Source organism: Filicampus tigris, chromosome 3, assembly GCF_054856515.1.
Source record: "Filicampus tigris isolate MCC_2025a chromosome 3, RoL_Ftig_1.0, whole genome shotgun sequence".
Lineage (NCBI taxonomy): Eukaryota > Metazoa > Chordata > Actinopteri > Syngnathiformes > Syngnathidae > Filicampus > Filicampus tigris.
In genome coordinates this window covers 1,395,720-1,410,530 of record NC_141219.1, presented here as the reverse complement: position 1 = coordinate 1,410,530, position 14,811 = coordinate 1,395,720, and the positions used below count along the sequence as shown (strand labels likewise).

The window sequence follows — 14,811 nt, the reverse complement described above, 5'->3', positions numbered from 1 at the left end:
GTATTTGTATGTCCTTTATAAAATAATCAATCATATTTAGCTCACTTCGTAGATGCTATCGTTCACACGCTGTTGAGCTTGTGAACCAAAACAGCAGCATCCACCGAAGCAAGTCAACGGTCTCTCAGCTGAATTAGATTTAGCAATGACTAATCGCATGTTGTAAGCACAGAATGTGGAGTCTTTAATGGCCATGGATGTTCCAGTAGACTCAACTTGCCGTGGTGGCGCCGTTGTACACATTCATGCTTCGGTGATTTAGGAGTTCTGCAAAGCCATCTCTCTGCATTTCTCCATAACAGTCCTTATTATGTGTGCGATATCATAATGACATAAATTGTAATATACTGGGAGTTTAGTTCGATATTTTTTCAAATGTGACAAATTTGACATCGTCTCTCCTTTGCTTTGGGGTAAATAAGCACTCCTGGCCATTATTTGTGGAAATATGGTACATGATTTTATGACCTGATTAGTTGTGAATGTTATGATTTTATTTGTGCACTCCAAAAACGTGTAGTAAATTATAGCACAAGTGCATAATTGTTTCGCAAAATGATCGAGATTTGTGACCACATTTGCACATACTTTATGCACATAGAAGAAAAGTAGACTTTTTGTACAATATCTCACTAAATATATTTACATGACATACAATTTGCCATCAGTGCAATACATAGGAATGTTGCATATTTACCAAAATGTTAAACTCTTTCCTTTTTATGAAGAAGAAAAATAATGACAGAAGCTGAGTGTTTTTCTCTCTCTTTTAAAGGAAAACATGTGCAACTCTCATTTTGCTATCAGAACAGCTTCACAGCAAATAAATAAAAATAAAGTCTCGGCACCACCCTATGCACAATCGGACCACATGTACATATATATCTCCATATATGGAATGGATTGTGTTTTTTTTTTTTTTTGTACAAAGATTCTAAACAACTTTGGCAGTTTATCAGGAACTAAACAGATCCGAAAATATGATATGAAATGATGTGGCGTAAGCTTGACTTCCAAAGCTCATGTTCACAGTGGTCATTCAGAAAGGCCAGAAGCTAACTGTTCAAACGAAACACACAAAAGAAGAAAAACAAACAAACAAAAACACCTTATCCATTCTTTCTGGAGTCTTTTGTCATATGTGGCATGGTTATAAAATTACAAACACCTATGAAGGTTTACATAGCAGTCGTCGCCATTTCAAAATAAGATCAAAACAAACACTATTTTCTTGTGGTGGAATTGCAATACAAGGATGAAGGCCAGGGGGTCGGGACCCTGCTTGGTGGTTACCGTGGGAACATGGGAGAGACGCGACCGAGAAAGGACGTGCAACGGTGCTGCGTGGCAAAGCAAAATACGTTTGAAAAAATAACCAAAAACAACCGACTCCACAACAGTGCTGTGCAACAAACAAATAAAAAATTTAATTGAAAAGGAAGTTTACAACTGTGCTGCAAAAAACAAAAATACACAGGGAAAACCAGCAACAACAGGGATTCCATAACACATTGGGTGGTAAAAAGTAAAAATAAAATACAAACAACAGTGCTTGGTGGCCCTAAATGTGAAATAATTTAGTTTTTGGGGGACAAAAATACCCCAACAACTCAATAATAATGAAAAAAACAAAAAAAACAAGGGTTCAACAGTGTAAAGTGACAAGAATAGAACAAAAAATGTAAATGAAGGCAGAACAGAATAAACCTAGTTGGGTGGCAAAAGTGTAGTAGAAATCAATCAATCAACATGAAATAACAAGGGTAGCAGAAATTGAAAAATAGAAACAAGGAACTCTACAACAGTGATGTGTGGCAAAATATTTATAAAACAAACAAACAAACAAACAAACAAACGAGAGACTCTGCAACAATCAGAACGCCACACAGTCATAAAGTGACTTACACCGGATAATCAAGCAAATTTTCCAACAAGTTCGTCGCCGTAATTCCTGTACGTTTTCTTCTTTTTTTTTTGTGTGTGTTTTTGTTTAGTTTAGCTTTTTGTTGTTGTTTTCACTCCACTGGTTTGGCACTTTATTGGAACAAATCTCATTTCAAAAAAGACTAAGTGTACAAAAGGTATTTTGTCTGCTTCAACGTAACCGGTAGAATATAATACTTGATAGTAAGCATACGGTCAGTAAACACTTGTACGTACTTGTAGTATTCAAATGAACATTCCAACGGATGTTTTTTTGTTTTTTCTTACGCACATGCACAAAAACAAACAAACAAACAAACAAACAAACAAACAACTCCTTCGCTTGCTTCCTGCTTTGGATCATCTCAAGTAGAACAACCCTCCAGTCACTCTCATCCGTAGGACAAAACCACTCGGAAGGAATACTGCATTTTTTTCCCACGCACGCGCACACGCACACGCACACGCACACGCACTCCCACACAGACCCCTCCGTCCGCATTACGACACTTCCTCGGCCGAGCGCGTGTCCGTCTTGAGACGCACAAACTCTTTGGCCACCTCGTCGTTGGTCCTTTGCGAGAGTATCCGCATGATGGTGAGGCCCGTCTCGTCCATAGCGATGCTCTTCACCAGCGGGTAGCAGGCGGCGCAGCTGCCCGAGTCGGCCAGCTCGCGGAGCTGGATGACGGTCATGCCGATGATGCGGTCCTCGCGGGCGAAGCAGTAGTCCTTCACCGACACGTGCAGCTCGTACGCCTCCGGCCCGTGCTCGTTGCTCAGGACGCTGCGGGACAGGGGGCAACGCAAAGCTAAGATCTTGAATTGATCGCAAAAGGCAGTGAACAGCCATTCCTGACGACGACGATTTTAAAGAGCAAGAACTGATGTGCTTCAGACACTAAACATTGTCTCCCGACTGCGCACGCCGTCATGACTTACTATTGGAATGTTTCGTTGTACTTTGGTGACCAGTTGTTGTTCTTGGTCTTGGTGCTGAATTTACGCTTCTTGTCCGCCAGGTGCGGCCCCACGGCGTTGACCTCGACGAATGGCCGGAACATGGCGGTGGTCTGCCACTGGAGGTTGTTCACACCGACCACTGAAACACAAAGTAAGGCTCAATTAAAGCTCTGAGCAGCGATGAACGTACCCTTGCAAGGCTCGAAATAAGTGGTTTCGCATCGCAGTTTGCAAGGCTAATTTAGCATTTTGCAAGGCTAATTTAGCATTTTGTACCTCATCAAAACACATCGAATAGCAAAGCTGACAAACGACTGCTAAGAAGGTGCCAAACAGCTTCACTGGGCTGCACATCACGACTAAACAGACCCAGATATCACAGTGAACAAGTGAATTAGTAAATTGAGACGAGAACATCATTAACCCTTTCATGCAAAGTGGTCAGTACAGTGGACAGCTATTTAAAAGTTGCTTTTAAATAGCTGTCCACTGTAGTGACCACTATGCATGAAAGGGTTCATTTAGTCTCTGCTTTTTTGACACTATTGTTTGGTAAAATATGTTTGCCTTGGCTCAAAGGTTGCAAAACACATGATGCTTCACATGGTACCAATGTAGGTCGTGACAAGACAAAATCTTAAGGACAAATCTTTGAAGGACCCCTGGAAATTGCAAACCAAACCAAAATGGAGGTTTCCCTGTGCGCTTGCGGTTTGGGTTCATGAGATGTTTTTGTGAATCTACTCATGATTGACATGCTGACCAAATAGTACATTCCTCTGTGAAACTGGCTCTGGGGGCTGAATATGTATGTGTGTGTGTGTGTGTGTGTGTGTGTGAGTGAGTGAGTGCAAGTGTGCTTTTGGTTGTTTGTCTTTGTGTATACTGCGAGGGAGGGAGGCAAGGTGGGTGTGGGTTCTCTTTTTATGCTGTATTTTGATGTTTTTAATGTGCAGCACTTTGAGTTGCATCTTGTGTGTGAAAAGTGCTATATTAATCAAATTTGATTTGATTTGATTTGAATATTCCAAAGGAAATCCCAACTTGGCCGAACATCAATGAAAAGTATCTTTTAGTAACACATCATTTCTAGCTGTCTGGACTCTTTCCTGATTTGCTCGGCACCATGGAGACAGACATGACTGATTGGTGCAGTGGCTGCGACAGACCACAAAGCACTCTGTCCGAATGTAACTTGACTTTTGATGTTGTGGCTGAGAACCAACAATAAAAAGGGCTGATGATGGAAGATTAAGGCAAAAAGCAGCACTCAGCCTCTTGTGTCGCATGCTGTAATAACAGGCTAATGGCACACCCCACAGTCTTGGTAATAAAGATAAATGGTAGGCTATCAATATGTCGTCATAGTGGTTATGTTGCTGATAAAGTGTGTTATTCGGGGAGGTAAAATTTTAAAAAAAAGTACCAATTTAAAAGAATCAGCACAGAGAGACGGAGCGCAGCAGCAGGGGGTACATGCTTAAAAGTCATCCGCCCCCTGTTGGCCATTCATCATAATTGATAGGACGGACTATTAAAGGACACGAGTGTTTTCTTTTTTGTGTTTACTCTACTATAAACAGCACCGTTAGTGATCTGTTGTAACCGATAGCTCACTAGAGGAAGTTGATTTTAACGGGCATTAACATAATTTCACAGTGGACAACAATTGTGGTAGCTGTAACGTGTTCATTGACGCCATTGTTCACATGAAATTAACTGCTGAGCCTTTGTTGCGAACCAAAGCAGCAGTACCTACTGAGGCATGTGGACGGTCTCTGACATGAAACACAGCTTCTTATTGGCTTGTGAACGACAACTAAATGTAATCTTGTATGGAGTAGACATAGATATTTTGGTATTCAGACATCCTACTGAAAATTCCATCGAATAATTTGGATAAAAACAAACATACAGAAGATTAAAAAAAAAAACCATTTCCAATTAATGAATGGCCAACTGGCTTTCAAACATTTTAGACTTAAAAACAGTGCTTGGCAGCACACTATTTTCATCTACAAACATTTGTGAGAATTCAGAAAAATCTATCCAGAGATTTTGGTCTACGATACAAAGTGAGGTCAGAACAGCAGTAGCGATTTTATCGGCTAAAACACACTTGAGTAAGCCTGGTTTATCAAAAAAGTGATTTGTAGGAATGGCAACTGGGTCAGTCATTTAGGTCAATTAACTTGAGTGACGCCAGCCCGGCTAGCGCGGCTAGCGCGGCTAGCGCGGCTAGCGCGGCTAGCGCGGCTAGCGCTAAATGCTGGCAACAGGCTCGTTCAATAAAATGTCAGCATAATTGAGTCGTGTTTTTAGCCCCTTTAATTAGCGATTGAACATTATTTCGGGAGACGAGTCAAGTCAGCCGCTGCCGGGAACAACTGCAAAACAAAAGGGTACCAAGGCATTAATGTCCATGTTTTACTTGGTAAGGTTTATTTGGAAGTTGGCCTTCTTATCGCATTGGCGGTGTGTTACGTGCACAGCATGAACAGTGGTTGCTGACGGTTAGCTTGACTCCGTCTTCCTGACAATGTACACTTAAATCTGCGGGTACTCGAGGCAGGAAAAGTGTCTCGAGCATTTTTTAGGACAGAGGTACTCGAATTATTGGAGGACCCGTTTCAGCCCCAATATGGAGTTTCCCACTGGACTCCAAATATGTGATCGCTCCGCAATGTTGTGTCCATCCATGTTGATGTTCCCGGGAGCTCCACATGCTCACATTAGTTCTAACCAGACTATTTCTTTGCATTTATTTCTATAGTACTGTAGTTCTATAATATGTTAGGGTCAAAGGTTAAATTCCTTTTAGCCGTGACAAACCGTCGCAGATTAACAGTAGCAACGTGACAAGTGGCTATCATCTTTGTGGAATTTCCTAAAAAGCACTGACATCTCTAAAATCCTCTGTATCAAGTAGGCCTACATTCATTGAAAAAATAATTGGTGACTAACATGAGCTCTTCTATTGCTCACATTGCTCGTCAAGCATCATTTATTCGTCCAAAAATGAATTAGTGCAGAGTACAAACGGCTCCCCCTAATAATGCCTTCCCTGTCTGCAGTTGAGTAACTAAATGACCTCCCCTGCTGGCCACCATCTGAGGTAGTACAGTATATTTGTTTCTAAATGGAGCCACAAGCACAGTCAACTGCTGCTTAATCATTTCCGGGAGCGCCGGCAGCACAATCATCTCGAGAGTTGCCTCCGGCGAGCGAGTGTGAATACATTTGAATAGAAATGACGGCTGATCCAAAGCTCACCCTTCACGCTGACTTTGTGCTCTCCGGTGCCAGGGTGAGAGATGAGGTTCACTTGTATGGACACCTCGCCCACCGAGCCGTTGCTTGACTGACCTGAAAATACACGGCAGCAAAACAGTATTAAGGAAATGGAGCGATTACAATTCGGAGACGTAACCGAGAAAAACAACAACAAAACAACTTAAACCCATAAAAAGCCGTAGGGAAGCAGACTTCTGTCAACAATGTTGGCCACAAAAGATTTCCTTTTGCCCAAGGCTGAACAAGAACAGCAAGAGGAATTACAAAAACGATGAGAAAAGCCGAAATATTCTGTCTGGTTTGAAGGCCGGGGAGAGGCAGGCGGTGTGAAGGGACGCACTAATTGAACTTTATTCGGAATCGCCGACGGCCGCCCGTTTAAAATTAGAGGCGGACCGGCCGATAGTATCGTCTATTTTTTTACCGGAAAAAAAGGCGTATGACGGACGACGGGAGGGTAGCCACGCTGCAGACGGATGACAAATAATGGACGCTCAATTTGTGATAAAATGCCGAGCTCTGTGGATAACCCGGATAGAGGCATCACGTGTGACACAAGCACAAGTAGCATTGAGCTTGCTCACAGAAATACTTCCAACGTTGACACTGAAAGAATTAGGCCACGTCTTTTGGAACCAATACGACCAAATAGGCCCACAGAGAGAGATCCTCCTTCGGATTAAGAAGATGCAGTGGCACCTGTTGTTTTGTTTCAGGCGCCAAACAATTTGTAGTCAAGCTAACCTCCGCAACGATTGTTCATACTCCGAATTACGGTGACACGTCGCCAACGCACTCAGGGCCAACTTCCACATTTGTACTCAAAAGTGACAACGCGAATCCGCTCATTTCAAGCTTTATTTTAACTGTAACTTTATAGCTACTACTACTACTACTTCTAAATAATGACCTAGCAAGCTAGCTAATGACAGATGTACAGTTTTTTCCCCTCTTGTATTCCACACAAAAACACAAGAATTATGCGTCCAATTTATGCTCAATTTAAGTCAGCCTGAGGAAGAACTCATCATGCAGTGCAATTAAAACAACATGGAACTAGTGTTGGGGTTTCTTTAAAAAAGAGAGCGAGTGTAGGCCTCTGGGAACTGTTTGTACATTTCAGGGTCGTTCTCAAGTCAAGTATCTAAAAACGTACGAATCAGATCATCAAGTTGCTGAGCACGTCTGCGCTGCAGCCAAGTGAGGACGGATGGTGAACGCCAGAAGGCTCTCGTACGACGGATGATGGAGCATGCTGGGCCGATAGCTGATCGATACGTGCCAAACACGCTGCATGTGTTATGCCACTAATGAAGAAACCAGCCAGGTGATTTATTGTCATGATGCCCCAAGGGGAGGGCTGAGAGTCCCTGCCGCATAATTCAGCTGAGAACTTTTGTAAAAGCGAGAAACATCACTGCACTTTTAGCTCATGAATGTGCTGATACAGCACAGCATTTGCAATCGCATACGAGGACGGAAGCTCCACTGGACATCCGACAACATATGTATCGTACGCGCCGGCTTGGAGTAATCACCTACTTTATAACGTGTTGTATTGTTGGACCGGCCAGAATGATACTGACCAGCTTCTGTGTAGGATTCAATTTTGCTTGCAACAACATCTTCATTTTTGCAATGTTGTCCAGCCACAAGATTCCTGATGATGAAATATTATACTGAGCCAAAGATAAGTGAAAGTGCTACATTAGAAGAATGCAATCATCTGGGGGATAGAATTCAGCACAAATTGGATATTTGACGATAAGGGACAGAATATTGATATTGTGACGTAGTGCACCGTTATCTCTCGCAGTACACTATCAATACAGCAGATTTTGATAGTTGATTTGCAATGCAGGTGCATTTAATGACGAGTTTGACCTTTGAATGTATGTCGTTATCTGTGTATTGGCGCCCCGTTTTGAAAAATGATCACTGCAATCTAAGTTTCCGAGTAACTTTGGATTCCCACTCCTAGTGCTGAAATGCCTGCAGTGTAAGTGGGCGGGATCTGGTGGACTATTGACTCCAAACTATTGATGTCCACATTGCCTTTTCTTTCCATCAATATTTTGTTGAACATATTTTCTTCTTTTCATGGCAAAACGATCCAACTTTGATGCTATGCTGTGTCATTAGATGGAGTGGGCTAAAACCTGAGCAATTGAGCCCAGGTCCTAGAATATTAGAACCCAAGTGCGAGGACTGCTGGTTGCAGGTGGGATTTATTTGGGTGAATTCACCAGTCGAATTCATCAAAGTACAAGTCCTAAAACTCCCAACGTGGCTGGTTTAAACTAAAATGGCCGACGTCCAAGTGACTTTGTCCATGCTTCCAGTTATGATAGACATGTCCATCCAATTTTTTATTTTCAGTTAATCTGCTATGGGGGGCATTTTTTTCTAAATGTCAAGGGGGGGGGGCGCTATGGAGTGTATTGTCTTTTCAATCAAACGCATACCCAACGTAAAGCTCGGATAATGTTTGACCAGCTGTCGGTTAGCTAAATAGTGAGGTTAATGTAGCTTGATGTCTTTTGGGGGTTTATGGTGAGAAATTAGGTTCAATGTCATAGTTGGTGTCTTTTATCTTTGAGGTGCAAACCTCATATGTTGGGTTGTATGTTCTCATTTTCCTTATTCAATAAAAACATCATCCATTTGTGTCATAGCATACAAGTGGGTTCCAGCTTTGTGCGCACTACACACACACGCACACACGCACACACACACCCACCCCCACACACGCACACACACACACACACACACACACACACACAACGTTTCTTTCAAAAACAAAACAAATGTCAATGACGAGATTTTGAAATGTAAATAAGCAAGATTTGACCAGTCATTTAGCACAAGTCTAAAATTGTCTCTCATGAGTGCCAACTCAGTCAAGTAGTCTTGGAATTAAAATTAGCATCTCTATTGTGATGAGCATAATAAAGGATTCACAATCGCCTGTTACGCTTCCCAACCACGGGGAAATCTGTGTACAAAAAACTCAAATGACCCATTTGACAGATGTTTTGAAAACAAAATGAACCTTGCACTTCTGAAAGGTAAAAACACTCCTGTTTGTATTGTAGCCTGATGCTGGTGCGACACACTTTGGCGTCAGCAGAATAAACTAGCGCACACCGGGCTCTAAATGTGTCGCTGTCATGAGCAACGAAGGCTTTGGTGATTGATGAAGGAGCGTTGGAGAGCCAGCGCATCGCTGCGCTCTTTGATGACCTCATGCGCATCAGCCACCTCACCACCGTCACTTATAGGCACCGCAATTGGCAGGCTCTCAGCCTCACGGGCCGATTGGTGTGTACTGACAAAAACGAAAGGAAGAAGGCAGGCCGTCAGTTAGCGAGGTGGTGCGGCTTGTTCTGCCTGGCCGCCTGCTTATATGCAACCCAAGTGTGCAACTTGGGCTGGATTCCCTCTTGAACGGACTTGGACACCTGCAGGTGTTTCATCCGTTTTACAGCGCGGGAGGGGGATGCTTGGTATAAACACATTAACCGGGCAAAAATGTGGGCCAGTGATGGTGGCGAGAGAGAGAGAGAGAGAGAGAGAGAGAGAGAGAGAGAGAGAGAGAGAGAGAGAGAGAGAATTTATAGATGCGTAGTATACAAATAATCCAATGTCTCTCAGACTTATGTTTGAGTTGTGACAGAGAGAAAGGCGCAATGAAGCGTGAGAGCCGAATGGGCAAAGGGGAGAGGAGGCAACAATCTTTTCTCCACTGTACGAGCCCGACACTGAAAAAGATGTTGTGAATCATTTAATAATTTAATTTTGACAATAAAATCATCTGAATCCAGAAAGGATATATCGTAGGGCTGCAGCTCTCAAGTATTTTGGTATTCAGATATCCTACTGAAAAGGGTTAGGGAAACGCATGCCTCATTTTTTAAAAATATCTATTTTTATAATATTTAGGTATTGCAATACGTATCCGCTCACAACCCAAGTATCGGGATCTGAATCGGATCGGGACAAAAGTGTATCTATCGTCCCAGCCCTAGTAACTAAGTTTTATTTTGAAGTTGGCCTTCTTACCGTGTTGGCAGCGCGTTACTGTCTTGTATAGCATGAAGCATTGTTGCTGGGGTTAGCTTGACTTTTTCTTCCTGACAGTTTACACGTAAATAAGAAAAAAAGGCCTCCAGCATTTTTTTGAAGCGAGGTACTCTAATGACTCGAGGACCCGTTTCAACCCAGAAGATTGCAATTTCCATTTTCAGTGTTTTCAATTGCGCGTTTAGGCTCCAAAACTGGTATAGTCTTAACTTCGTAGGTATAGAGGTGTCTTACCTTGAGAGGTTTGGGTGCATATATATTTCTTGATCAAGGCATCTGTAGGTTGAGTGTAAAGGCTAAGAGCATATTTGAGGGACTTCATATCAGGGCTCTTCTCCAGGAAGTTCTTCTTGAGCCCGTTTCCTCCAGCATGGAAATATTGCTGGAGAAACAAAGAAACCGACATTTACTGAGTTTACATAGCACAGTGTGTTAGATGAATGTTGCAAATGGCTCAGGGATGCGTGGAACAGTTGTGATTTTACACAGGGGGCGAAGCAAACACATTAAGCCACATTTTCAGCTAATTAGCATGTTTGTAAATGTGGAGGCCATGTCTGGAATGTTGATGAAAGTGTTGCGGCATAAAGTGAGGAAAGAGGCCAGATCAAGGGACAGTGAACTTCTCATTGTGCCTCTTCTCCCTATGTGCATCTTCTGTGCTTGCTTACATTATCTTATGTTTCCTCACTGGCACAGAGAGTCATCATTTTGGTAACAAAGACCGATTGGACCTCATGGGACCAATTGGGGGTCAAACAAATAAACATTGCATCACTGGAACCACGAGAGTTGAATACCCTGTGAATGACTCGAGTTTGACCAACATCTTCAAGGAAAAATGCCTCGAAACCTCACATAAATCAAGTTAAGATTGTTGGATGGTTTATATATTTATTTTCTATCTTATTCTTAAAACAGGTTGACTTCATTTTTTACACTCGTAAGGGTGTCGCTGGCTCCCTCGGTAGAGCGGGTTATCGGGTGATTGAAGGGTCGGCGGCAAGACACTGAATCTTAATTTGCTGCCAGTGGGCCTTGCGGCATCTCGCATGGCAGCAGCCGCCGACGGGTATATGAAAGTGTGCGCGAAAGGGTGAATGTAAGCCTCGGTTAAAGCGCTTTGGGCACCATGGTGGTGTAAAATACGCTTACCATTTGCCCATTTGTATGGAAAACTCTTAGTTGACTGACTGTTTGCAAGTTAATGAAGGAGGTTTTATGATGGCAGCTATCGTTTTCAAATTTTTTTTAAATAGCCCTTGTACGCATTCTAGGTGGGCTGGATCCTATCCCAGCTGACCTCGTGCAAGAGGCCTGGTACGTCTCGCAATGGAAATTGCAGGGCAGGTTTGAGCGATTATTTCCTATGGTTAGAAATTCCAAACAAATTGCAAAACTACCCGGAACAGATATGGTTCCATATTGTTCCACTGTGCATTTAAAAATCGTCTTTATTTTGGGTATGTCTGTCTACAAACGCACCTTAATGCACAGTGTTTTTATTGATTTCCACTTATTGTTTGTGAAAAGTTGGGCATGTGATCTGCAAACGATCAGATTTTGTTCAGACTCCAGGCAAGGGCGTGGATTTTTCTATTTATTTATTTTCTTCATTTGAAGCAGGTGGATTGCATTTCTTTGTATTGAGCATTACTGCGAGTGGACCCGCCATGGACCCTATAGACTCTCGCTATAGGGATCTATCAATGGTAGAACCACAGAGAGCGATTCTAGATTTTCATAATCTCTTTTTTTATGGGCATTCCATTCGCTGGAATGCTAATAAAATCCATATCCAGCACATCAAACCGGTTTGGCGAGATGGAGCAGCTGCCTCTCTGCTATCATTAGATACAGGTCAGAGTTCAGATGGTAGCAAATCTAGATTATAGGAAATGTGTCTGCAGATTTCTCTGTCAGGCGTGGACTCTTACATGGATCTGCACATTTATGCATTTTTCTGTCCATTATGGATGGACAGTACATGTAGGTTTAAAGTTCAGTGTGATTGCATTGTTTGCGAATGGAAAACCCAGCTCCTTTGAAGGACATAACGTTTTATCTCGATGCATCATGTCATTTTTGCCTTTTTTCTCTTCTTTATTTTGTGTAAGTGGTATCGTTACAAAGAGGAGGCGCATTGGATCGATCCGATCGCACAACTCCCCAAAAGCAACGCTGAAAGGTGCTAATTGACTCTTGTTGGAATACTGATGACAAGAATCCCGGCAACACGATTGATCCAAACCACCGGGTAGTTGCCTCGGAGTCGGTGCAATCAATCCGTTTTCTTCGCAGCGCTGCACCCACCCCCCCATAACTCCAAAATGTGTTGCCACACAACACAACAGCTCACTTGTCAAGTCTTTGCTCTCCCAACAGTCATATAGGAGCGAATTAATGTGGCCACATTGCATGCTTTGCTTTGTTGGAAATTTATGGGCCTTCAGGAACTATAAAAGACGGAAAAGTGCTATAAGTCTCCAATGCATCCTCGCTCGTGGTGGAGCTGTACATACATAAACACAACGCTCAACTAGATTGGACGCAGCAGCTACACCTAAACGTACATAAGTCAAAGTCGTACCAGTAAGGACACAAATGAGACAAGCAGCATTTTTGGCACTGTCATGGCAACCGCCTGGTCAGATATATTAGTGGATACTTGAACAGTATTTCTACATCCAACTAAGCACAGTTTTATCTAATAAAACAAAAAATGTGGTCTACTTACTCTTCAACTATCCCAAAATAATGGACTAACAACAGTAGACAGTGGACCGTCTGAAGAAATCAGACCAATATTTTGTGAAATAAGAAATAATTGGTGAAGATACACATGTGGCAGTTACCCTGAAACTTGAAATGCATGTGAGACAATCCGCTTCCCATGAAGATGAAACGGTGCCGAGTTTCTGGTTGAATCCATTATTCTTGCTTCCGCCATATTGAACTGACCAGCAAGGACGCGTGTTCGCCACTACTCGAGCTGGGCCATACGGTCGAAAAATGTAAAATCATACAAGTATTTCATATCAGTCAATATCGATACATATTATTATTATTATTATTATATTTTTACCTCTTCAAATGAAGAAACCGGAGGAAAAAGGCTGAACTTAGGTACCGGTAATTTAATTTTACAATATAATACTTAACGTTAAAACAACGATGAAAAAGTTAAATTAATAGGTCAATTTAAAGATGAACTAAACATCTTTTAAAACGTGTGCTTAGAAGGGCTGGGCAAATCACAATGTACGTATTATTGATTTTTTTTTCTTACGTGTTTCAAATAAGAAAAATAATTGAATTGATTAATAGATAAATATTAAATATAACAACTGTCAAAAGGCAAAATACCATTCCAAATATCTGGTAGTAAGGCATGCTTTTGTGCTCCCAATTTCCTCTTAGGTGCTTGTAATTGTGGCACACATCTAACATTGCCCACAGCACGCAGAATGACGGGCTCTGGGTTTGCTTCCTGATTATTATTTTTGTTTTATCTGTATTATATTGAGCCCTAATCACCACACTACATCACACACTACATCTAAGTCCTAATAACTGCTGTGTCCTGTCTATGGTTATCACATTTTCCTCTTTGTCAGCACTAGTACCCTTCTGTGGATGCATCACCCCCCCAAAAAACCAAAGAAATCCTCTAGCTCTTTTATCAACCAAAGCACCATCAAGGTAAATTACATTTTGTGGCTGTATGGGGAGCCCCGGAGCCAAACAACAATTCAAGGGCTCAAGCAAGCCATCCATTCATGTCTCTTGGGTCAGCTGTCTCTCTAACATCAAACTCACCTTAATCGTGGGAAGCACGAGGTCCATGGCCGCACACTGACGCGGAGTCAGACTCCTGGCTTCCTCACGGATGACGTGCTCCTGCCGAGGGACACAAACATCAAGACGATGACCAACGGGAAGGTGCGATTGGACATTAATCGCTCCTTGAACTGGATGGCGACTGCGGGCTTAGCAAGTGCAGACGTCGATTCGATGGGGGAGAAATGAGAACGATGCCATAACGTGCCAGGATAGGAAATCTATGTTAATCGCGAGCGGAGTAGCCCCAAAAACGGATCAGGATACTTTAAAATGGCTTAACTTCCAATATGGATTATAATTAGCTTTTACAAAGCAGTTAATGCACCTTTTCTGACATTTATGGTGCAGTGCAGAAAAAATGCTCATCCCGACCCTAAAATTAGAACCTGCAGACAAAACGCAAAGCCTTGTCTCGCTTTCTTTTGCAGATGCATTTAATCAGAGACTGCTTTAACTTGATTTCCACGAGCTAGCGTGAGCCTGCAAGCACTTTAATCAACATCTCTGCTTGCTAAAATGCAAGGCAGGTGCCAAACCGTGCCCATTTCATTTTCATTGACTCCGGTCCATTACAAGACAAGTTAAAGACCAAGGTAAACCACCTTCAACAGTCAAATAGATGCATCAAGAAAAACAAAAGGGCACAAACTGACATTTCAATTCAGAGACTCCATTACTCACATACTGACATTAAAAAACTGAGCA

The 14,811-nt window shown here is 42.3% G+C and overlaps 1 protein-coding gene and 1 long non-coding RNA gene across 7 annotated transcripts in view; one reads left to right on the top strand and one right to left on the bottom strand.

Annotated features, from left to right (window-relative positions):
* Positions 1-14,811, top strand: part of LOC147149538 (uncharacterized) — a 222,652-nt gene that overhangs the window by 10,991 nt on the left and 196,850 nt on the right. For both annotated transcript variants that reach the window (XR_015086344.1, XR_015086343.1), the window contains exon 2: positions 2,946-3,037. This is a non-coding gene — a long non-coding RNA (uncharacterized LOC147149538). The remainder of the gene's footprint in view (positions 1-2,945; positions 3,038-14,811) is intronic.
* The window catches only part of unc13c (unc-13 homolog C (C. elegans)), a 126,654-nt gene continuing 112,416 nt past the window's right edge, over positions 574-14,811 (bottom strand). For all 5 annotated transcript variants that reach the window (XM_086027060.1, XM_086027061.1, XM_086027063.1 and 2 more), the window contains 5 exons: positions 14,083-14,163; positions 10,498-10,645; positions 6,160-6,252; positions 2,866-3,025; positions 574-2,710 (listed from right to left, as the gene is read on the bottom strand). In XM_086027060.1, coding sequence (XP_085883186.1) covers positions 2,425-2,710; positions 2,866-3,025; positions 6,160-6,252; positions 10,498-10,645; positions 14,083-14,163 — 768 coding nt within the window. In that variant the 3' untranslated portion in view covers positions 574-2,424. The remainder of the gene's footprint in view (positions 2,711-2,865; positions 3,026-6,159; positions 6,253-10,497; positions 10,646-14,082; positions 14,164-14,811) is intronic.